We start from the raw sequence: 24,463 nt of genomic DNA, 5'->3' as shown, positions 1-24,463 counted from the left end.
AAAAGTTCGCCTCTGGAGGATTTAGTGTCCATCAGACTTTCATCAAAGAAGGACCTTACGTTGGGAATTTAAATGCTCACACACACACGCACACGTTGAAAGAAACAGGTGGTGCATAAACTTGAAGGAGTTCCAAGAAGATATTGACGGTTGCCAGAACGGTCACCGGAATACCGAAATGATTTTGAACAAATTGGTAGGATATCGGCCACACCCGGAGTGGCCATGGCCCTGAGGGAAGGTTCTACCGGGGGACATTTATCGAACCATACGACTTGGGGCAATATGGGTATCAAAATTCATGGTTTTTGATACTGGTGATGAAAATGGCCATTTTGATAGGATTGGCCACACCCGGAGTGGCCATGGCCCTGAGGGAAGGTTCTACCGGGAGACATTTATCGAACCATACGATTTGGGTCAATATGGGTGTTAAAATTCATGGTTTTTGATACTGGTGATGAAAATGGCCATTTTGATAGGATTGGCCACACCCGGAGTGGCCATGGCCCTGAGGGAAGGTTCTACCGGGGGACATTTAACGAACCATACGAGTTTGGGCAATATGGGTATCAAAATTCATGGTTTTTGATACTGGTGATGAAAATGGCCATTTCGACAGGATTGGCCACACCCGGAGTGGCCATGGCCCTGAGGGAAGGTTCTACCGGTGCCATTGATTGAATAAATTTAATTAGAATTAATTATTCAGGATTAAAAAAATAGGCAAAGAATTAAAAAATATAAATAAAAATAGCATGATTTTTTGAGTTTTGTACAAAGTTCTTTGTCATATTGGTCATGTAGAACATAACCACCTGCACCTTTTTTCACTAAAACTCAATTTCCCAAAATACGTATTTTTTGATTTTCGAGATTTTTTGATATGTTTTAGGAGACAAAAATCCGCAACTTTTGAGCCATAGAGAAACATGGTCAAAAAATCTGCCGCCCAGTTATGAATTTTTGAAAAAATAGTGATTTTTGGAAAAAAACGAAGTTTCATGCAAAAACAAGTTTGACATTATTTTTTAATGCAAAATTGAATTTACAATCGAAAAGTACTCTACATATTTTTTGATAAAGGGCTCCGTTTTCTAGATATAGCCACCGAAAGTTTGATTATAGCGAAATATTTGCAGTTTTTCAATTTTTAAAAATAGTGACCATGAGTGACCATTTCTAAAAATATTTTTTTTGAAAAGTTCAGAAAATTTTCTATAAAATTGTCTAAGAGACATTGAAGATTGGACCTTTGGTTGCTGAGATACAGCGTTTTAAAGAAAAAGAAACACGAAAATTGAAGTTTTCTAAGTCTCACCCAAACAGCCCACCATTTTCTAATGACGATATCTCAACAACTAATGGTCCGATTTTCAATGGTAATATATGAAACATTCGTGAAATTTTCCGATCTTTTCGAAAAAAATAATATGAAAATTTTTAAATCAAGACTAGCATTTTAAATGGGCGTAATATTCAATGTTTGGCCCTTTTCTTTTCAAAAAAATTTTTTTTAGAAGTGGTCACTCATGGTCACTATTTTTAAAAATTGAAAAACTGCAAATATTTCGCTAAAATCAAACTTTCGGTGGCTATATCTAGAAAACGGAGCCCTTTATCAAAAAATATGTAAAGTACTTTTCGATTGCAAATTCAATTTTGCATTAAAAAATTATGTCAAACTTGTTTTTGCATGAAACTTCGATTTTGTAAAAAATCACTATTTTTCAAAAATTCATAACTCGGCGGCAGATTTTTCCACCATGTTTCTGTATGGCTCAAAAGTTGCGGATTTTAGTCCCCTAAAACATATCAAAAAATCTCGAAAATCAAAAAATACGTATTTTGGGAAATTGAGTTTTAGTAAAAAAAAAGTTGATAAAAAAATCCTCAAATTTTTTTTTCGTGTATCTATTTTTTTCTCAAAAGTCCTCAACAATACCTACAACTTTGCCGAAGACACCAAATTGATCAAAAAATTCACTCAAAAGTTACAGCTGTTTGAATATTTACATACCATTTTTGTATGGACAGCTGCCAAAATTGTATGGAGACTTGTATGGGTGAACCAATGACACAAAATAGCATATTTGGGTATAGGGAAGGCCCCCACAAAGATTGAGCCAAATCAAAAAATACAAATAAAATCCATTTCCGGTTTTGGTAGAGAATTGCTCATATGCGGCATAACTTGTTTTGTCAAATAGCGTTTACTTTCAACTTTTCAAGGTCAAGAATCGATTACAAGTATTTACTTGAAATAGTTTTTATTGAATTTTTGTATTTTTGTATTTTTGTATTTTTGTATTTTTGTATTTTTGTATTTTTGTATTTTTGTATTTTTGTATTTTTGTATTTTTGTATTTTTGTATTTTTGTATTTTTGTATTTTTGTATTTTTGTATTTTTGTATTTTTGTATTTTTGTATTTTTGTATTTTTGTATTTTTGTATTTTTGTATTTTTGTATTTTTGTATTTTTGTATTTTTGTATTTTTGTATTTTTGTATTTTTGTATTTTGTATTTTTGTATTTTTGTATTTTTGTATTTTGTATTTTTGTATTTTTGTATTTTTGTATTTTTGTATTTTGTATTTTTGTATTTTTGTATTTTTGTATTTTTGTATTTTTGTATTTTTGTATTTTTGTATTTTTGTATTTTTGTATTTTTGTATTTTTGTATTTTTGTATTTTTGTATTTTTGTATTTTTGTATTTTTGTATTTTTGTATTTTTGTATTTTTGTATTTTTGTATTTTTGTATTTTGTATTTTTGTATTTTTGTATTTTTGTATTTTTGTATTTTTGTATTTTTGTATTTTTGTATTTTTGTATTTTTGTATTTTTGTATTTTTGTATTTTTGTATTTTTGTATTTTTGTATTTTTGTATTTTTGTATTTTTGTATTTTGTATTTTTGTATTTTTGTATTTTTGTATTTTTGTATTTTTGTATTTTTGTATTTTTGTATTTTTGTATTTTGTATTTTTGTATTTTTGTATTTTTGTATTTTGTATTTTTGTATTTTTGTATTTTTGTATTTTTGTATTTTTGTATTTTTGTATTTTTGTATTTTTGTATTTTTGTATTTTTGTATTTTTGTATTTTTGTATTTTTGTATTTTTGTATTTTTGTATTTTTGTATTTTTGTATTTTGTATTTTTGTATTTTTGTATTTTTGTATTTTTGTATTTGTATTTTTGTATTTTTGTATTTTTGTATTTTTGTATTTTTGTATTTTTGTATTTTTGTATTTTTGTATTTTTGTATTTTGTATTTTTGTATTTTTGTATTTTTGTATTTTTGTATTTTTGTATTTTTGTATTTTTGTATTTTTGTATTTTTGTATTTTTGTATTTTTGTATTTTTGTATTTTTGTATTTTTGTATTTTTGTATTTTTGTATTTTTGTATTTTTGTATTTTTGTATTTTTGTATTTTTGTATTTTTGTATTTTTGTATTCAAATGATACAGGAGCGGCCGTGGCTGACTGGTTACGGTGTTCGCTTTATAAGCGAATGGTTCTGGGTTCGATACCCATCTGCTCCCAACGAGAAAGTTAAGAACAAAGAAATCTGAAATGATGAATATGAACGAAAAATCAAAGTCGCTCGAGGCGGGGTTCGATCCCTCGTTCTTTGGATTAGTAAGCAAAAATGCTAACCACTACGCCATGACGACTTGGTGAGCGTGGACTGGAATTAGGAATACTATTACAGAGAGCGAGTTGTGGCGCTATAACCACGGCAAATAGTGTCCAGGGCATTCGTGGAAATACAATGTCCCATCCCAGAGGGTCCCGGATTACCAAACCTTCTTAGCATGGTGCTCCCAACGAATACAACCAAATCTCGGAGCGTATGGTGGTGTGTCCCCACACTTCTTCCTCCCCTGTCGATTCAGAATTGTGTTGTTGTTCGAACGCTCCGTGCTCAAACTCAACCCAATTACGAGTCATCTCTGCGATACGGCTTTATGCAGTAGGCCTGGCCGCTTTAACGCTTGTGATGTCTCAATGCATTTCAATGCAATGGCGCACTTCAAATGTTAATAAATGACAAGAAGAGTGCTAGGCGTCATCTACACCCAAAATTCAGAATCGAGATAATCGTTCTCTCAAAATTTATTGAGGGCTCAGTGCCAAAATCGATAGAATAATGGTACCAACTCACACCATCATAACAAATGAGTTCATTCGTTAGTTGAATCAATAAATCTCCAACAAGTGTCATACATCGACTTCTGACTTCTTCATGGTCACCAAGCTGTGGTGGCCGAGGCAGCTAAGTCATTGGATTGGTTTGTCAAAGGTCTCTGGTTCGATTCCCGTTGTCGACACTTTTGGTTTTTTGTTTGACGGATGAACTTTTTTTGCAAATGAACCTCGAGAGAATAGTTCTATCGCCCATCTCGAGCTGTGTTCTCTGCGTCCGTGAATGGTACCACTATTCTCTCGACTCGAGACCATCATTCTCTCGTACTAGCGCTGCCAGTTTTGGGTGTAACCTAAGGCACTCTCCAGGATCCCTTCGAAAGATTGGCTGCGCTAGGGTCTGATTAGATTAGATTTTGTATTTTTGTATTCAAATGTTTGAAGATTCGTTACCGTGTGCATAACAAAAGATGGTTTTTATAGAGCATTACACCCAAAATTCAGAATCAAGATAATCGTTCTCTCAAAATTTATTGAGGGCTCAGTGCCAAAATCGATAGAATAATGGTACCAACTCACACCATTATAACAAATGAGTTCAAATCTCCAACAAGTGTCATACATCGACTTCTGACTTCTCCTTGGTCACCAAGCTGCGGTGGCCGAGGCAGCTAAGTCATTGGATTGGTTTGTCAAAGGTCTCTGGTTCGAATCCCGTTGTCGACACTTTTGGTTTTTTTGTTTGACGGATGAACTTTTTTTGCAAATGAACCTCGAGAGAATAGTTCTATCGCCCATCTCGAGCTGTGTTCTCTGCGTCCGTGAATGGTACCACTATTCTCTCGACTCGAGACCATCATTCTCTCGGACTAGCGCTGCCAGTTTTGGGTGTATAATTGACAATCTTACCTTAACGATTCCACAACTCGTTGATAGCGAGCGCAAACGAACCACACAATCACCACGAAATAAATGCAAATTGCTGCCATATGTGCTTGGCCAACTAGTTGACTCACGATAAGCTTTAATTTCAGAAAACGTTTGCCGTACATAAATGGATGACAAATCAATATCATGGTCCCTGCTACCATCGCGATACCGATCATTAAGATTATCACTGCTCTACGATGTCTTCGATGGTCGTAACAGGACCCGGTTGTATCATTTAACTTTTCATCTATCACATGCAATTCTTCTGTAATTGTTTCGAAAGAATCACTTAAGGCAAAGTTCAGCACTAGCAAAATAAGAGGATAGATCAAGCTCACTGTTTGAAACACGATTCCGCTTTTGACCGAGATTTGCGAATTAAATAGGTTCCAGAAGTCAAAGTCATTGTTCCACACGCATAGATAGCAATAGTTCACGGTACATACAAGAAACTGAACCCAGCAGAGCACCCGCCGGTGGCGGTGTCCACCGCGACGCTCGACACAGGGTGACAACCCTAGCACGATAAGAAACAATTGCAACGGACGAAAGGCATACACAACGGTGGTGTTGGTGCTGGATGCCACCCGGTTGGAAGCCATTTCGCAACTGAAGCGGCTTGATGGAACGTCAGACGGTTGACGGCTGTCGATGGGAGTGGCTATAATTTTCCTAATTGATGGCTGATTCATACTGTTTGGGAATATCTCAGCGTGAATTATGAATCTGTTTGCGAGTGGAGAAAATTCGGAAAAGAAAATCGATGACTATCGATCTTCGTCCGAGACGTTAACATTTGATCCATTTTCATCGTTTCCAAATGTTTAGTTACCTTAGTGCACAGCTCAATCGCCGGAATCGAATCAACACCAGCACTCCTATCACAACAAAATTGACACACGTGGCAGCGACGTGCAGCAGGTTGTACAATATCGTTAAACATTGCATGATTCCCATTTCGCGCAAAGTGTCCTGGTAAACGTTGTAAGTGAGCATATAAGTTACACCAACGGTAACGGGAACAACCATGCAAACGACGGTAAATCGTTGGTGTTTTTGGTGGTTCAACGTCAAACCTGTTGTAGAACGGAGCTGTAACGAAACTCACGATTACAAAGGGGTATCGGACTAAAGTTGTCAGATCTACCTGATCATCAAAGTGATACAGCAGATTGCAAAGATGAGGCAATTTGGCACTCGTCAAAAAGCCGACCACAATGGCCAGTACTGGTTCGCAAAGGCAAATCCCCTGCATTAGATTACTACTCTTGATGACGATCGTGGACCTGAGTTTGTTCCAATATCGGGAATCATAGTTGCAAACCACCAGGATGATCCAGCTCACTAAGCTAAACAAAAAGTGCACCCAAAGGAGCCACCGGTGAGGCATTGAGCTCTTTTGAACACGCAAAACACAAGGTTGTAGACCCAATGGTACCAGAAGTAATCTTAGTGGGAAAATTGCATCGTACAAGCTCGATGCGGTCTGAATGGAGGACATTTTGCTACTGGTAAAAGGATACCCAGCAAGTGGTCTTCTGTGGTACTAATTGGTCCCTAATTATTAGTTGTATATCACTCCGAGCGATGAATGTTGCCGTGTTTACTTTTGCTTGTTCAAATATTCTAAATACACCGTGCATTTGCGTCGATTTGCACCTATGTATTGTACCAAAAATAGAGATCTATAAACAGAGGGTGGTAACAACAAGCAAAAGCCGCCCAATGCGTTTGTTTGTCTATACAAACTCAATATTAGCCATCTATGGTTAAGGGACGCGGGGTAAAACGGGCATTAAAGTTTGAGGTCCAAAATACATCAGAAATCTTTTACATATCGATGCCTCTGTGCTCTCTTGTACTATGCTTGCTGGGATTCCTATCTAGTTAGCACAAAAGAGAAGGGAGGCATCGATATGTAAAAGATTTCTGATGTATTTTGAAGTGCTTCAAAATACCTTTCAAATGCAACCAAAACGATACATAATCCCCCCAAGGTGATTGAAGCCTTCCTCACATTGATATAAATATATTTTTCATTTGATACGGTTGTTAGATTTTCATTCATTAGGGCGTGTTGGAAAGGTCTTCTGATTACCCACTGGTGTGACAATAAAAATACTCCCTGGTTCGATTCCTTAGGCAAAAATAAGTAACTGAGAACATTTTAGCGAAATCGGTTAAGGGTTAAGGGTAAATTAACACTTATAATATTGAGAGGGCTGTCAGATCATCAATATTTTGGGCGCGTTGGAAGGATTTTTCGATAGGTAATCAAACAGGTCGCATGATAGATCCGGACAACGTTTTTATCAAAATATCTGAGATCCGGCCTATAAAAAGTGTACAAATAACACATAAGTGCCTTAAACTACTGATAGGGATATCAGATCTTCAATGTTTTGGACATTTTAGAAAGATCTTAATCCTGTTCAAAAATATATTACAAGACGGGGTTTCGTACAATCTTCCGCACTTTAGTTAAAATCGTTACTTAAGCATAACTTTTGAAGTACTTATCTAAACTTCATAATTTTCAATAGAGCAATTTCGGTTGTACCCGACCCTATTCGATTTCAATGAAACTTTGTAGACATGTTATCCTACGCATATTTGAGAAGGGCGTAAGTGTTTTAAATATTTTTGTATTTCGTATTTTAAATATTGCTGTTTCTCGAAGCCGTTGCATCGTATCAAAAAGTGGTCAAAGACAAACTTGCAGGAAATTGGACGGGCTTTCCGAAAAAAATACACTGAAAGAAAAAAACACTCCACTTTTATGAGATTTTATGATTTTTAGTTTTAAAAGTCAAATTTGAAGGTGAACCCACGATTTTTTTTGCGTTCAAAATTTTTGTGAAAATAGCCTAAGATGAAATAATAAAAAAATCATTAACTGATACTGTTTTTTTTTTTCAAAAGTGCTCTAAACGTCAAAATTTTCAAAAACCGAATACGTGAGTTGATTCTCCAGACAATTTTATATAAAAGTCTCCTTGTTGATCATTGTCGTGAGTCCAGTTCTTGTAAAGTTACAGCGGTTTTAAAAATAAAAATGTTGAAAAAAATAGGATTTTTAATGGGTTTTGGCAATTTCTATAAGACAGACTTGATTTTTCAGTCTCGAAAATATTTTTACTGGAAAGCTCGTCCAATTTCCCATAAGTTTGTCTTTGACCACATTTCAATTAGATGTATGGGCTTACAGTTATAAGCTGATTACATTGCTCATAACTGAAAACGTAATATTTTTTAGTGTTGTTTAGTAACCTTGATAATAAATTAGCTAAAATCATAAATCATGTTTTTTTATTACAGTGTATTTTTTCGGAAAGCCCGTCAAATTTCCTACAAGTTTGTCTTTGACCACTTTTTGATACGATGCAACGGCTTCGAGATACAGCAATGCAAAAATACGAAATACAAAAATATTTAAAACACTTACGCCCTTCTAAAAATGTCACTATCAAGTGAAACTGGCTCCATTTACACAAAAATGGCTTTTGTAAGCGTAGGATAACATGTCTACAAAGTTTCATTGAAATCGGAGAGGGTAGAGAAAAAAGTACCTAAAAAATTCCTGTTTTGGGTTGGAATTGCTCAATAGCGACTTATGGCAACCCAAAGACGGATCCAGGAAGACCAAGACAGTGTAAGACACGGTTGAGCCAGTGCCGAGATAATCGAGTGCAATCGAGTGAAGGTGGGTCTAGGTGGTCTAATTCAGAATGTTCCCTCTCGAGTGATTTTATAGCCGTTCCTCATTGAGTAATATTACATCTGAGAATTGGTACACCTTTTATGTTAGAAAAATGTGTAATATTACGTCTGACAACGTGTCATTTTACCACTTTTCTGGTTTAATGTCACTGAAGTCTTAATTGAGGTAGAATTATCCAACCTTTCAAAATTACACTTTTAAAATTTACACATTTTTTTTCTGTGTACTCTAAATTGTAACGAACAAAACCTAGAATCAGAAACATACCGTAGAGCTGCATTCAATTTTTGAAATCTTTGCAGAACCAACACTTCCGTCACTGCAAAGTTTGCGCTAACTGCAATCACGTGCAATAAGTTGTACGCAAGCGTCAAGCACGTCATGAGTCCCAGCTCCGACAAACCGTTAACGAACGCGTTATAGCTCAACATGAAGCACATGGAGATGACGATGTGACCGTAAAAGCCAATTGCAATCCCGCTTTGCTGCTTTCGATAGTTGAACGCTTGTTTGGTGAGGTTTTGATACTGCAAAAAATATGAGAGTTAAATATGGTTGATTTTTTTTAAGAGATACATACCTGAACATCGAAGTGGTGCAACTTCAGCAGCAAACGTTGTGTTTTCGATTTCAGCAAGAAACCTGCCACGATAGCCAGCGTGGGTTCGCAAAAGCTAACCGTTTGCATCACAGTGCCACACATGATTACCACCGGTGAGTTCCACTTGTTCCAGTACCGGTAATCGTAGTTCCACGTCATCAGGATGCCACAAACGAGCAAACACGCACATAACTGGACCCGGTTTTGACGGGGTGTTGAACTGACTTGCAAGGAATATGGCTGTACCCCTAACGGAACAAGAAGCAACCTTAGAGGGAGAAATGCATCGTACAAGTTTGTTGCGACTGGGAAGAACGCCATTTTGCAACTGTTTGACGGTGCATCGATCGCTTATAGTACTGACACAAATCAATTAGCGTAATTGTTTGTAACTATCAAATTTCACATCAATTCGTTTGAAAGCACTCACCTCATCGTTTCATCGACTCGGCGGAAGCGCAACGACACTGCCAACACTGTAACGATTGGGTGCAGCAGCATGAACGCGTACGAACACTGCACGTAAAGGTTGGTTGCGATTACCAGAAGCTGTCCGGGCTTGACGTCAACGTGGCTGTTCAAAAACACTGCTCCCAACGCAAGGAGTAGAAAAGGAGCCAAAAATCCAAACGCGATCAACCGGTGCACCAATCTGTCGAACGTTACCAGCGTTCCAGTGTTGCCAGCTTGGGCCAACACGCGATCCACCGTGTCCAACATGGTGGTGATTTTGCCAACACCCTCGTACAGCAGCTGTCCAACTGCTACCAAACCGACGATACTGTACTGCCGATAGACACCCTCCATGATGAGGATCATCAGTGACGAGTTGACCACTTGGACAATCGTTTCACGAAAGGACATCCGTAAAATCGCAACGTAAGCTGTCATGGAAGCGGCAAGTCCAAGGTAGTTCAACAAGAGGTACAGCGGACGTCGGGTCTTTTTGCGCTCCAGGTTTGTGAACAGAGGAATGATTCCGAACAGCTTGCAGCACAGGTTGAAATGCGCCAAACAGCTCGTTGCTGTTGGCAAACTTGCCGGCTTCCTTATTTTTTTCAAACGACGCACTGAAATGTTCATTTTGCTACGCAAAATCTTAAGTACTACTGAATCAATTCCTTAATTGACACTGCTAGTCGGATGATAAGCAACATCCTGTTGAAATCGATTAGAAGAGTGCAAAATAATGGGTGGAGCTAGAGGTGGGTCTGCTAATGAAACACTTTCGCATAATGAGCCAGTTTTGGTTCTATCGAACGTCATTTGTTAGTGTGCGCGTAACTCGTATGAAACTGAACAAAAATCGAGTGCGGCACTAGAGTTTCAGTTTCAAGACGGCGGCAAAACTCGTGCGAAACTAGCACGAGTTTCTTCATAAAAACACTTTGAAAGCTCTGAGTGCGGCAATAAGTGCGGGACTAGTCTTCAAACGAACGTACCATAAGTAAACAACTGTTCTGTGAAGAAACGTGCGCCACACTTTCTACGTTATGTATCGATGTCGTGGTAAATGTTGCCAGATAGTCGCGGCACGCTAATCTAATTAATTAAAATGAAACTTAACCCACATTGTAAACACCGTTTATAGCGTGCATCACATCCAACTACCTGATAATCCGGTTGAGTGCCGCATACCGCTTCCAGATCAGCAGCATAACAAACGTTGGCTGCAACCACAGCTGAACGTAGCAGCAGGAGTACACATACCGAGCAATCTTCGACAGCAGTCCAATATGCGTCGTTCCACCACCAACTGTCAAACAATAGTTCACTATGAGCACTCCAACAAAGGGCACCACGAACGACAAACCCTGAACAGTCCTCAAGAACCGGTGCGAACTAACAAATCCAAACAGGTCCCCCCTGTACGAGCTCAGCTTTTTCAACCGATCGCTGCAAGTTGGAGCTTCTCCAGCATCCGCTGAGAACGGTCCAACGAGTAGTACCCAAACAGGGACACCGTAATGCACATCGTATGCCGTGACAGGTAGAAAAAGTCCAGCATCCGATGCACGATAATCGACCCGCTGTTGAGTCGGAAAAACTCCGAGTCCAGCGAGTAGTTCCACAGCAAGTACCCGTAGAACCCGATCGAAGCCAGGATCAACGCGCAGTTCAGTAGTCGATAGTGCAGCTTCCGACAGTTACGACCCTCCGTCACCAGCGGGTGCAGTCCGACGCACTTTAGCGGAAACGTTATCTGCCGGTGGGCGTCCAGCACGTTGGCCACCATTGTGCGATCCAGGTTGGGCGAACGGAAGGTGACAACTGAACGCAAACCAGCTGGTCCGTTTTTTTTCTGATTCTCTAGCTGAGGGCGTGCGTTAGAATGTTTACACAGGAAGTGGGCTTGTTTATATTCCGAGGGTAATTTTGCACCAATTAGTGTCCGCCAATATTGTGTTTTCGTAACGAGGCAATCATGAAAAAAAAATGGTATTTCAACAACTGGATATTTTTTGTTCGCTATATAATATTTAATTCACTGTTTAAATTTAACTGTACTGTAATGGCATTTCAGGCATTCACCAAATTAAAATAATTCTAAACAACTCTTTTTTCTACCAGAGTTGCTCATTTCGAGCTGTGTTCTCTGATTCCGTAAATTCTACAATTCTCTCGGCTCGAGGCAATCCTTCTCTCGGACGAGTGCTGCCCAGTTTTGAATGTGGAAAAGAAAATGTTTTTCAAAAATCAACTCCAGCAAAAACGCCGGAGACGCCGGAGACGCCATTTGAATTTGCTTGTGTCCATCTTTCAAAAAAAAAAAAAATGCAAAAAATTGAATAAAGGGCCCGACGGTTTTCTTCAACCATCCGATTGAAGGTTGGAGCAGATGGGAATCGAACCTAGAATATCTGCTTACAAAGTGGACAGCGTAACCATTCGAGGTTACGAAGAAAGTTTAATTTTACATCAATCTCACTCATGACAAAATTTCCACGCAATTCACACCACCTGTCCTGTCGGGAAAAATATCCTTACACAGAAAAAAGTCAATTCCCGTAATCGTGAATTATGTTCACGAATGTGAGATTCACGAAGGAATTTATTCATGAGTATGGTGCATTTGCACCATAAACGTGAATATATTCCTTCGTGGTTCTCATAATCGTGAACTGACTTCACGGTTTCGAGAATTGATTTTTTTCTGTGTACAAACTACAAATCTCAACCGCGACCCTTGAACCTAAACCGACTGACTCGAAATTTTTACAGATGAGCAATTCTCTGGGGAATCGGCCAGTTTTGACCATTTTTTTTATTTGGCTCAAACTTTGTGGAGGCCTTATCTAGACCAAAGAAGCTATTGGTGTCATTGGTTCACCCATACAAATCTCCAGATAAATTTGGCAGCTGTTCATACAAAAATTGTGAGTAGATATTCAAACATCTGTAACTTTTGAATGAATTTTCTAAACAATTTGGTGGCATCGACCTAGTTGTAGGTATTGTTCACGAATATCCAGAAAAAATGTATACGGAAAAAAATTCCGAGTTTTTAAAACTCAGTTTCCAAAATAGGGGAAATTCTCGTATGTTTGGCAGGTTAAGCACTCGCTCCTAACTCCATTCAATTTTCTGATTTTCACTATTAAAACAACTAATTTTGCAAAACTTTTGATAGAAATTTGCTTGCTCACTTCTTATTGAGCTATTTATCACTCGATTCCAGATGAAAACGCTTTTAATTAGCCTTAATTTAATGTCAAAGTTCAGGCAGGCTGGAATTAGATGCTGTTTCCCTACGTATTTTTTGATTTTCAAGACTAAAACCCGCAACTTATGAGCCATTGAGAGTTCTGCCGCCGAGTTATGATTTTTTGATTAAAAAAAGTTGATTGACCTTATTTTTGATGTTAAATTGAATTTTCAATCGAAAAGTACTTTAAAGATTTTTTGACAAAGTGCCTCGTTTTCAAGACATAGCCACCGAAAGTTTGATTCAGCGAAATATTAGCAATTTTTCGTTTTTTTTAATAGTGAACATGAGTGACCATTTCTGAAAATATAATTTTGTTTTGTCAAAGAGAGATTGAAGATTGGACCTCTGGTTGCTGAGATACAGCGGCTTTAAGGTAAAGAAACAGAAAAATTGATGTTTTCTAAGTCTCACCTTAACAATCCCTTTTTTCAATTTTCAATTGGACAATAGCAAATTTTACTTAACTTTTCGAAAAAAGATGTTTTCCAAAACGGTCACTTATGAGCAGTTCTCTCAGATTTCGGTCATTCGATTTTTTTTTGTATTTTTGAATCTGACTGAAACTTTTTTGGTGCCTTCGGTATGCCCAAAGAAGCCATTTTGCATCATTAGTTTGTCCATATAATTTTCCATACAAGTTTGGCAGCTGTCCATACAAAAATGATGTATGGAAATTCAAAAATCTGTATCTTTCGAAGGAATTTTTTGATCGATTTGGTGTCTTCGGCAAAGTTGTAGGCATGGATACGGACTACACTGGAAAAACATGATACACGGTAAAAACATTTTTGGTGATTTTTTATTTAACTTTTTATCACTTAAACTTGATTTGCAAAAAATACTATTTCTTTTATGTGTTTTAGAGGACATAAAATGCCAACTTTTCAGAAATTTCCAGGTTGTGAAAAAATCTTTGACTGAGTTATGATTTTTTTAATCAATACTGATTTTTTCAAAAAATCGAGACATTGGTCCCAAAAATTTTTCAACTTCATTTTTCGATTTAAAATCAAATTTGCAATCAAAAAGTACTTAAGTGAAATTCTGATAAAGTGCACCGTTTTCAAGTAAAATCCATTTTTAAGTGGCTGTTTTGAAAATAAACGCAGTTATTCATTTTTAAAAATTAGTGTACATGTTTGCTCACTTCTGAAAAAAATATTTTTGGAAAGCTGATTCTCTATATTTTGCTTTTTTGAACTTTGTTGATACGATACGACCCTTAGTTGCTGAAATATTACCATGCAAAGGTTTAAAAATAGGAAAATTGATGTTTTCTAAGTATCACCCTAACAACCCACAATTTTTTAATGCCGATAAAATATTTTTGATTTTTTCGAAAAAAATATTTTCGTTTTTTTTTTAAACAAGACTAACATTTTAATAGGGTGTTATATTGAATGTTTGGCCCTTTTGAAATGTTAGTCTAGACTTGAAAATTTTGAAAATATTGTTTTGGAAAAGATCGGAAAATTAAAAAATTACGAATGTTTCATGTATTAACACTGAAAATCGGACCATTAGTTGCTGAGATATCGACATTAGAAAATGATGGATTTCTTGGGTGAGACTTAGAAAACATAAATTTTCCTGTTTTTAAACCTTTGCATTGCAATATCTCAGCAACTAAGGGTCGTTTCAACAAAGTTCAAAAAAGCAAAATATAGAGAATTTTCTCAGCTTTTCAAAAATATTTTTTTCAAACGTGGGCAAATATGTGCACTAATTTTTAAAAAATGAATAACTGCGACTATTTTCAAAAAAGTCACCTAAATATGAATTTTACTTAAAATCGGTGCACTTTATCAAAATTTCACTAAAGTACTTTTTGCAAACGGGGTAACGAAACTATTGGCACTACGCCCCCCGGGGCATGGCCTTCTTCTAACGTGGGATTTCTGCTCCAGCGCCTCTGACGAGACAGGAGAAACCGGGACCGACGTTTTACTTCACCATCCGATAGAAGCTCAGTGGATAAGGCGGGAATCGAACCCGCGTCCCCCTGCGCCACGAGACCCACAAACGGGGTACTAAATCAAAAAATCTTTTAAGTACTTTTCGATTGCAAGTTAAATTTTAGATCAAAAAATAAGGTCAATCAAAATTTATGTATAAAATATTTTTTTTTCCAAAAATCCAATTTTTTTCTCAAAAAATCGTAAGTTGGCGGCATAATTTTTAACCATTTTTTCAATGGCCCAAAAGTTGCGGGTTTTGGTTCCCTAAAACACATAAAAAATCTTAATAGTGAAAAATTACATATTTTGGAAATTGAGTTTATTTTGGAAATTAAGGTTTTGTGGAACAAAAATTAATGGTAAAAATCGGGATTTTTTTCCATTTACCTTTTTTTCTGGATATTCCTAAACAACACCTACAATTTTGCCCAAGAAACCAAATTGCTCAGAAATTTCCTTTCAAAGTTACAGATTATCAAATATTTACGTACCATCATCAGGGATCAGAAGAAGATCAGAAAATGTTCGATAAACTTTCTTCAAATACATTGAAGATTAGACAGACAGATGCTGAGACAAAGAAACGACAGAAAACTATCACAAGAAAAACGTCAAATGGCGTTTAAGTTTTAAGTAATTAGAACTTGCAATGTGAAAAAAATTAAACAATCGTGATTTTTTATTATTTTTTTCCGAAAGTAAATATTTAACAAAAGCTCAAAACAACCGTTACATTAGAAGAGGCCAATACACATTTTTTATTTTTTGTACATAAATGTTACAGTAGCTGTTGGCTCTAAAAAATCATTACTTTTAATTATGAAAAAATCCAAAAATATCGCCGGTTAAAATTTTTAAATTCATTCAGTCGAATATGCAATTGAAAAAAAACCTTGCATTTTTTTAAATTATGTTTCGTTTCTAAGTTTTTGGATTTTATACCAATAAATATTTGTTTTAATTGAAAATTGTTAGTATACTTTATGAAGAAAAACCACTTATGTAAAAAAATAGTTCTGAAAAGCTGAGAAAATTTCCGCCTCAACCCCGTCTATTGTATGGAGCCTTGCCAGAAAAAAATATAATGTAAAATGGCTCCTTTCGATGCATGATATGCTTGGACAAAGTTTCAATTTTCAAATTTAAAACAAATCGTGTTAAGCCTTCCTTTGATGCACTGCACTAAGCTAATCAAACAGGTCCTAGGAATGCACGAAAAATAGTAAACTCTCGTAATTGTGAATTGTGTTCATGAATTTGAGATCCACGAAGGAATATATTCACGTTTATAGTGCAAATGCACCATACTCATGAATAAATTCCTTCGTGGTTCTCAACTTCATGAACACAATTCACGATTACGGGAATTGTTTTTTTTTTCTGTGTGAGTTTAAATTGGTTTAAATCATTTGAGAAGTTGCCGAGATAATTGAGTGTATTTTTTTTATATATATATAAGGTGTCAATAAAATTTGCGAAGAAAAATATGGTGGCTTAGAAAAAGTTGTTCCAAATTTAGATCCTACATCCGAGAACTGGTGTGGATTGGACAATTATGCATGCAGGTATAACAATCTTTGATTTCAGCACCAGGAGGGCACGAGCGGAAGTCATTTTTCGATCAGGAAGGCTGTAAAAACTCACCTGAAAATCTGATTCAGTGCTGAGAACCGCTGCTGTGGTAATAGCACCATCGCCGTTGCGTACAGCATCGTCAGCAAAAAGTTGAATATGTACACCAGGTAAATGGAGTGTCGCCACGACGCGTTAGCTCCTGTTTTAAGCGCCACCATATAGTAAAAATAAAATGCCGTGCACAAACTGAGGGCCGAAAGTAGCACCGCCAACACTGTGGCCACCAACAGGACGAAATGGCTGGTAAAGTTTATCTTAAAGTTTAGCTTGTTGAAGATTTTATCCATTTGGTGCTGTTCTTTCAAAATGGTAACTACATCGAAGCGAACAATGTACAAGTATATTATTGAACTAGATGCGTTGAGTAAATAAATAATATAGAATAAGTCGAACGATTTGCTCATAATTTTGGAGGCGAACAAAATCGGCATTTGATTCTCGACTAGACTGTAGTATGTGAAGAATGTATTTAAAACGATGAAGAATGCAACGTAAGCGCGCGGCTTGTAGTTGGACTTTGAATTTGGAGAAGAATTCCATGGAATTGCACAGAACCCCATTAGTCTTAAGAAGAAGTACAAAGGCTTGACAGCGTCATAAATACTGTGTATGGCGATACACTTCATGATGAAATTTGAAGCAACTTTTCACTACAGCGCACTATTTCATACTGAAAAGTGAGCTTTGTGCCGCTAGCCTTCAACTGTTGACGGTTATTAATTTAGCAAATGGATGCAACTAATGTTTCTGGCATAAATATCCTACTTAATGCGGAGAAGCGAACGAACACCACTTCCAGGTATCAGATTGGGAGTGTAGCTTTGAACTACTTTTTTATTTTAGTAGCTCACCTAAAGACAACATATTAAGAGCAGCGAATCGACAAACCGAAATTTAGTTTAGACCTTGTCTTTTTGTTTCCGTTCTTCCAAAATTGTAATTTTATCTAGTCGACCATTATCTTGACGAATAGTACAGAGTCCGAATAACGTCGTGAATATTGTTTATTGGTTAACCACTTCTCACTACAGAGTTTCGTTTTTCACTGATGGAGTACAACAGCTCTGTGACACTCGTTTACAATGATTAATTAAGCTAATGCAACTTATTTTGTTGTCTTACCTGAATATCCTGTTCAAGGCGGAGTAGCGAACCGACACCAGTATCACGATTACAGTGCCATACATCATCACCAGTACAAAGTTGAACGCATACGCCAGATATAAGATTGGCCACATACAACTAGACCATGCTTCACCCATTTGATGTATCTCGGAGAAGCTCCAAAGGTATACGGCACATATTGCAAGAGTAGTCCCGTCAATGACCAACAGAGCCGTTGTGAACCGAAAGTGCCATTTGGAGTTGTCAAGTGAGAGGTGCATCCTACCGAGGGCGACATCAAAGAGATGCAATTCTCGTACTATTTCAAAGATTTTTGCTCGCGTCTTATAGAACCAAACCATGGTATTGATGGCGTTCAAGAGACAAATGGTGTGGGATGTCTCATACACGAAGCTCAAAATCAAAGAACTGTAAATCAGTGGATACTCGTGTCTAAATAAAGTTACGAAGGTAATGTAGGTGTACAATCCGATGAAGAAAAGCAGGTAGATTATGTTGGACGGTGGAACTTTCTTCGGCGTAATTCCTGACCGCGGAATATCTGCGCACAGTCCGAACAGTTTCAAGTGGTGGAACAGCGGCTTCACCGTATCGTAGACGTCGTTTGCTTGGAAGCAACCCATCGCGATGCACTCGGGGGAGTGGCTGTGATAGAACTGAATCGGGTAGCGGTAATTTGCATCTTCTGTTATACTAAAATATCTATTAGGGTGACTTGGAAAACGAAGCACACGACATAATTAAGCCATTCGTGCTATCTTGACACACGTCGATTTTGGGCCAAATTTCTGTTCGATTTCATTCCTGAGATATTCAACAAAAAGCGCAATAACCCGGTTATCATTTTACGTAAAAAAATAGTTGCTGTCTTGTCACACCCTGCAAGTGTGTCAACTAGCCAAAAAGAACTCAGCTAGATGACGTTTTGTCACATGTAAATGCCAAATTCATCAAAATCTTGGGACAATGAACAGAATGGCCAACCAAACTAATCGTGTTTGTTTTTGTTTACATTGCGTGCTCTCCCGGGCGGAAAGTGAGTTGGTTGCGACAACTTCGAACTATCTTGGCTTGTTTATTTGCATCTTGCTGTAAACTCCTCGAGTTATGACGACTTTTGAAACCGACTGCGTATCATGGAAAGTATATTCCATGATCATACTGCATTATCAACAGTTGATATTGAGCTGTTAGTGGTAGTTTTTTTAGACTTAGCAAAAATTTCGAAAATTAAATTTTTTTCAAAAATTTTACTCGAACATCATGAAATGATTATTTTGACTTTGTTTCAAATTTATGCTGGACTTAGCAAAATTTGCAGTCACTGACCGAAGTTTCAATTTCCGATACTTAGAATAATTTTCATGAGCTGATATTTTAAAGTTTGATTTTATTTATGCTGGACTTTGAAATTTTTGCGTATATTTTTTAATTCTTTACTTTTTACAGAAAAAGCATTTTTTTGAGACTTAGAAAATTTTCGGGAGTTTGGAAACATGATAAATTATTTTGATATTTATTTTTGCTTTGAACCAAAATTTCGGAAAAATCGACGAAATTACAGAAAATTTTTGTCCGATTTTTACAAAAACATCAGTTTGTTCCTAAAATAATGTCCCTAACAAAACTTCTTCATTGAAATTTTGAAATTCGAAAGTTGGTTTTTAATAATTATTGATATACCCCCTACAAAAATCGTTCCGGCACTTAGAAAATTTACGGGATCATTATCACGATAAGATTTTTGGTAGATTTTTTTAGATTTTCAGGACATTGCGAAAGTTTTGCTCACAGCCAGTTGAATATTTTTCAACATTTTGAAAAATTATTTTGATAAGAAACATTACCAGGCTTTTTGGAATTTTACTGTTGATTTTTGGACTTATGCAATTTTAGGAATATTTTCATAAACTGTTATTTTTAATTTAAAAAAAATTGAATATAGAGACTTTGGATTTTTTGTGATTTGGAAAATTATTATAACATTTTAGCAATTCAACGCTTTCTCCACAATTTTTTAATGAGTTTTTAAAGTAAAATAATTTTTCAACTTTGAAAAATCTTGTTTTGATGTAAGCGCGTATATTCCTGCAATATTACTCATATTTGTGAAGAGGAAAAAGGGGGAGGGGGTCTGAATTGTGGCGGGGTGCATTAAAAACCAATAAAATTATTTTTGGGATCAAAATCTACTTTATGAACTCGATATGATTTTTGGAAGATTTCAGTTGTTTGCTACTATAAACTCAACTTGATGTGGCATTGTTGGTCAAATAAACTCAACAAGATTTTTCGCAGATACGCCTCGAACAATTTATGTTCGTGGCCATGTTCGGTTATCTCTTAACCATACCCTGGGGTGAACTTGACTTGTTCGTGTTTTTACGAACATGGGTAGATTTTTCCAAGATGCAACTTTCTGCCCGGGCTAGTAACAAGATTTTCTCGCAACGTCAAAAGCGACGTGTGACAAGATAGCACGATCACGTTGATTTTAGGATTGGATTCATAAGAATTTCCCTTTGTTGAGTTCCGTTTTACACTAAAAGGTGTGCAGTAGCTTAGTAGTACAAGCAGGTGACTATTAATTTAGCTAATGGAAGCACCTATCGCTTGTGGCTTACCTGAATATCCCGTTCAACGCAGAGTAGCGAACGAACACCAGTACCACCATCGTTGTCCCATACACCATCACCAGTACAAAGTTAAAGGCATACGCCAGATATAAAAGTGGGAACAAATAAACAATCCACGACACACTTATCAATTGCATCCTGGTGATGCTCCAAATGTATACACCACAAATGGAAAATGTTATCAAATCGGTTATCAACAATGGTACTGCGAACCGGAAGTGCCACTTGGAGTGGTCGAGTCTGAAGTGCATTTTCAGCAGGGCAACATCAATCTGATGTAATCTGCGTACGATACCAGCAATCTTTGCTTGGGACAGGTAGAACCAAGCCATCGCGTTGACGGAGTTCAACGTTCCAATCGCGTGGGCCATTTCGAAAATGAAGCTCGAAATAATTGAATTGATAACTAAATCGTGTCTGGATATCCTCAGAAAAGTGATGCTGGCGTAGAATCCGATAAAGAACGGTAGGTACATCTTCAAGCGGATATCGTTCTTCGGTGTAATCCTTGGCGATGGAATGTCCGCGCACAGCCCGAGCAGTTTCAAGTGGTAGAACAGTGGTTTCACGGATTTGTATACGTTATTCGCTTTGAACCATCCCATTACGATGTACTTGTGGGAGTGGTTGTGGCAGTACTGAATCAAGTGTCAGTACTTTGCATCTACTCTTATACTACAATGTCTGATAGGGTGACTTCAAAACAAATCTCACCTGAATATACGAAGAACTACCATTACCGTACCGTACAGCATCATCAGCAAGTAGTTCAAAATGTACACCAGGAAGATAATTTGACGCCATGATATGAGGACTCCCGTTTTGATGACCTCCAAAAAGTACCAATAATATGCCACGCACAGTATCAAAGCGGATAGTTCCATTGCAAGTACCACAATCGTCACTCGGATGTGATGCTCGCGAAATTCTACTTTGAAGCCCATTTTGGCAAGAGACTGATCAACCTGGTGTTGCGCTTCCAGCAAGGATGCAATATCCCACTGAACGTGGTAGAAATGCACCACCGAGCTGACGGCGTTGAGCATGTACAGCATGTGGTACACGTCAAACGAACTTAGCACAATCGAGGAGGTAAACATGATCGGCATGCGATGCTCGGCCAAACTGTAGTACGCGAAGAAGACGTGCTGGGCGACGAATGCGATGACGTAGACTCGAGGTCCGAAGGTGTTTTGCGAGGTTGATTGACGATTAAGAGGGATTGGGCAAAGTCCCATCAGCTTCAGTGGATAGTACAGGGGCTGGATGACGTCGTAGATATTGGACACATTGAACCACTTCATGGTTGATATCTTGGCGGCACAACGTTAAGGTTGAAACTGAGAGGAGTTTTTGTCGGGCGCAGCTTCGGAAGCTCTTGATATGGACAATTAATTTGAGTAATGGGAATTGAGTTACAATTTCAACACAACTGCCAACTAGTGCATTACACGGTGTACTGTACACTCGTGTTCATGCTATCTTGTCGCACCTTGATTTTATGCCAAATTGAGTTGACCTCACAATTTGATGTTCACAGATCCTCATAATTCGAATTCAAAGCTGAGATATTCAACAAAAACCGGAAAACTCCGTGCATTTCTTAACACACCCTGAAAATGGCTGCAAGTGTGACAACTGGCCAAATGAATTTCAGCCAGAACGCATTTGACACACGTGCATGCCCGACGATAGTCTGTAAACCATTTAACTATAACTCGGGACTCCAGCAAGCAAATTCAACCAAACTTCGGAACAACGCACAGAAAGATCCACCAAACAAAACGTTTTTGTTATTGTTTACATTGCGTGCTTTATTTTTTGTTTATTTTTTTTTTTTTGAAAACGTCAAAAAGAGACGTGCAACAAGATAGCGCGAGAACGTCTATATAAAGACGGCGTATGACACAACTTAAAGGAGTTAGAAACTTACCTCATCAGCTTGTTCACAGCTCCGAATCTCGTCAACAGTAGCAGCAACATAATCGTCGGCTGCAGCCACAGCTGCACATATCCGCAAAAGTACAAGAACCTCGTAATCCGGAAGTACAGTCCCGGTTTGGCTCTAGTCTTATCCAGCGCATCCACGACACTCATGGCCAACATTCCGCAGAACACCGGACAAGCTACCGAAGCCACCTGCAGTGCGACGAAAAACCGGCTCGAACTCAGCACCCCAAACGGGAACCGCTTCGAAACACCGTGCAGCAGCTGCACTATCTCCGCGGAGCATTCCTCCAGCAGCTGCAGCATCCGGAAGGACTTTTCCAAGGTCAGCATGGCCGTCGCCGGTACGGCAATGGCCGTCACGTAACGCACCACGTGAAACGCATCCAGCATCCGCTGCACGATCACCGACTGGGTGTTCATCCGAACGGCCTCCATGTCCAGCGAGTAGTTCAGCAGCAGGTACCCGTAGAACGCGACTCCGAACAGGACGCCGCAGCAGTTTAGCGCGCGGTAGCGCGTTCGGAAGCTCCGCCCCGGATCGGTCACCATCGGGTACAGTCCGAGACATTTCAGGACGAGCGTAACGCGTACGTAAACCTGCGTAACGCTACCGTCGCGACGGCTGGACATGGTGGCACAAGCGCGCGTGAATCAAACCGACTTTGGCGAAATTTCTTGCCAGACTAAATGCGAAATTGCGGTGGACAGAACCGGGAGTGTGTGTGTTTAGCTGATACGCGGTGGAAGGCAATCATGCTCACCGCGGGGGGTTATGTTTTGTTTATCTAATGGTTGGCGAAATACGGAATAAATGTTTGTCTATGGTGTGGATGACATCTTGAGGCTAGCTATTGTTGGGACTGCTACTTGAGACAGCAGAGTCTGTTTGGTTTCGTAGTGGGTGAGAGGTAATTTGTTGTAATGGACCGTGGTGAAAGGTCGTTTCTGTTTATAGCCGAGATGTTATGAACTCTCAAGGTTGTTGGCGATTAAATGTTGAAAGATTCCAGCAAAATAAAATCGTGACTAAATTACCTGAACGTTTCGTTGATGACCGCGAAGCGATCTTTCGCCAGGAATACCATCGTGCTCGCCTGGATCATCGCCAGCGTGTACCCGTTGATGGACAGCAAATATGCAATTACGGTTTGCGCGTTGTACAGAAACGTCGCAAAGATGGTCGTGTAGTAGTAGTACCCGACTCCTACCATGACACCGGTGACAATTGCGACGCCCCAAATGGCCACCGTCAGCAGGAAATGGGTTCGCTGGTGATCACTGGTGATGGCATTTTCGAAGTCAACTAATCCCCGATCGACTTGATGCAAAAGACGCAGCAGTGTTGCCAGCTTGTCCCGATTTAGGTAGAGGAACACCATCGAGAAGACGATGACCACGTACAGAATGACGGCGTACGCGTACTCGGTTCGACCGACGATCAACGACTTGTACAGCACGTGGAAGTGCTGCACGAAGATCGTCAAGTAGGTGGAGTACGTATACAGGGCGAAGAACGTCAGCAGATAAATTACGGAGATCCAGGTGGAGCCACTCGTTGGCACCAGGCGGGAAGACCAGGACGTCGGGTCGTAAAAGACCGGAGTGGACGCCAGACCGAACAGTGTTGACAGGTGGGCCAGGGGGCGCACCACTTCGTAAACATCGCGAACCGCGAACCAACGACGCATTGTTCGATTTCTTCTTCTTTCTTCTGATGGTTTTCACCACTTGGACGCGATGTTTCGTGGACGAGCGCCCGATTCAAACTGGTGGGCACCCTGGGGGTGGACCCGGACCGGAACCATTAATTACGGGGTGGCGTGGGAGTGGCAAACCAAACGCCGTATTTCTGTGCGTGTGTGTAAATTAATATGTTGATTAGGTGGCGGAGCGTTTTGTGTTAGTGACGGCCAATCAACTTGGGCATGATTTATTGGATCGTGCGAAATTAGGTGGAAATTATTGACCTCCCCCCCCCCCCGTAACAAACACTAAGCTAGTGTTATCTTGTTTTGAAAGTTAAATCTGATTGAACTTTCGACGATT

At 38.4% G+C, this 24,463-nt stretch overlaps 1 protein-coding gene across 2 annotated transcripts in view; it reads right to left on the bottom strand.

Moving 5' to 3' along the window:
• Positions 1-24,156, bottom strand: part of LOC6054226 (gustatory receptor for sugar taste 43a) — a 100,790-nt gene extending 76,634 nt beyond the window's left edge. The window contains exon 1 of one of the 2 annotated variants that reach the window (XM_038264168.1): positions 23,453-24,156. In XM_038264168.1, coding sequence (XP_038120096.1) covers positions 23,453-24,105 — 653 coding nt within the window. In that variant the 5' untranslated portion in view covers positions 24,106-24,156. Of the gene's footprint in view, positions 1-17,828; positions 18,472-23,452 lie in introns of those variants that run through there. The other variant, XM_038264169.1, reaches the window with a different exon arrangement.
• Positions 24,157-24,463: the final 307 nt, after the last annotated feature.

Source organism: Culex quinquefasciatus, chromosome 3 (genome assembly GCF_015732765.1).
Source record: "Culex quinquefasciatus strain JHB chromosome 3, VPISU_Cqui_1.0_pri_paternal, whole genome shotgun sequence".
NCBI lineage: Eukaryota > Metazoa > Arthropoda > Insecta > Diptera > Culicidae > Culex > Culex quinquefasciatus.
Note: the sequence above shows the minus strand (reverse complement) of the source record. Positions and strands in the feature narration are given on the sequence as shown.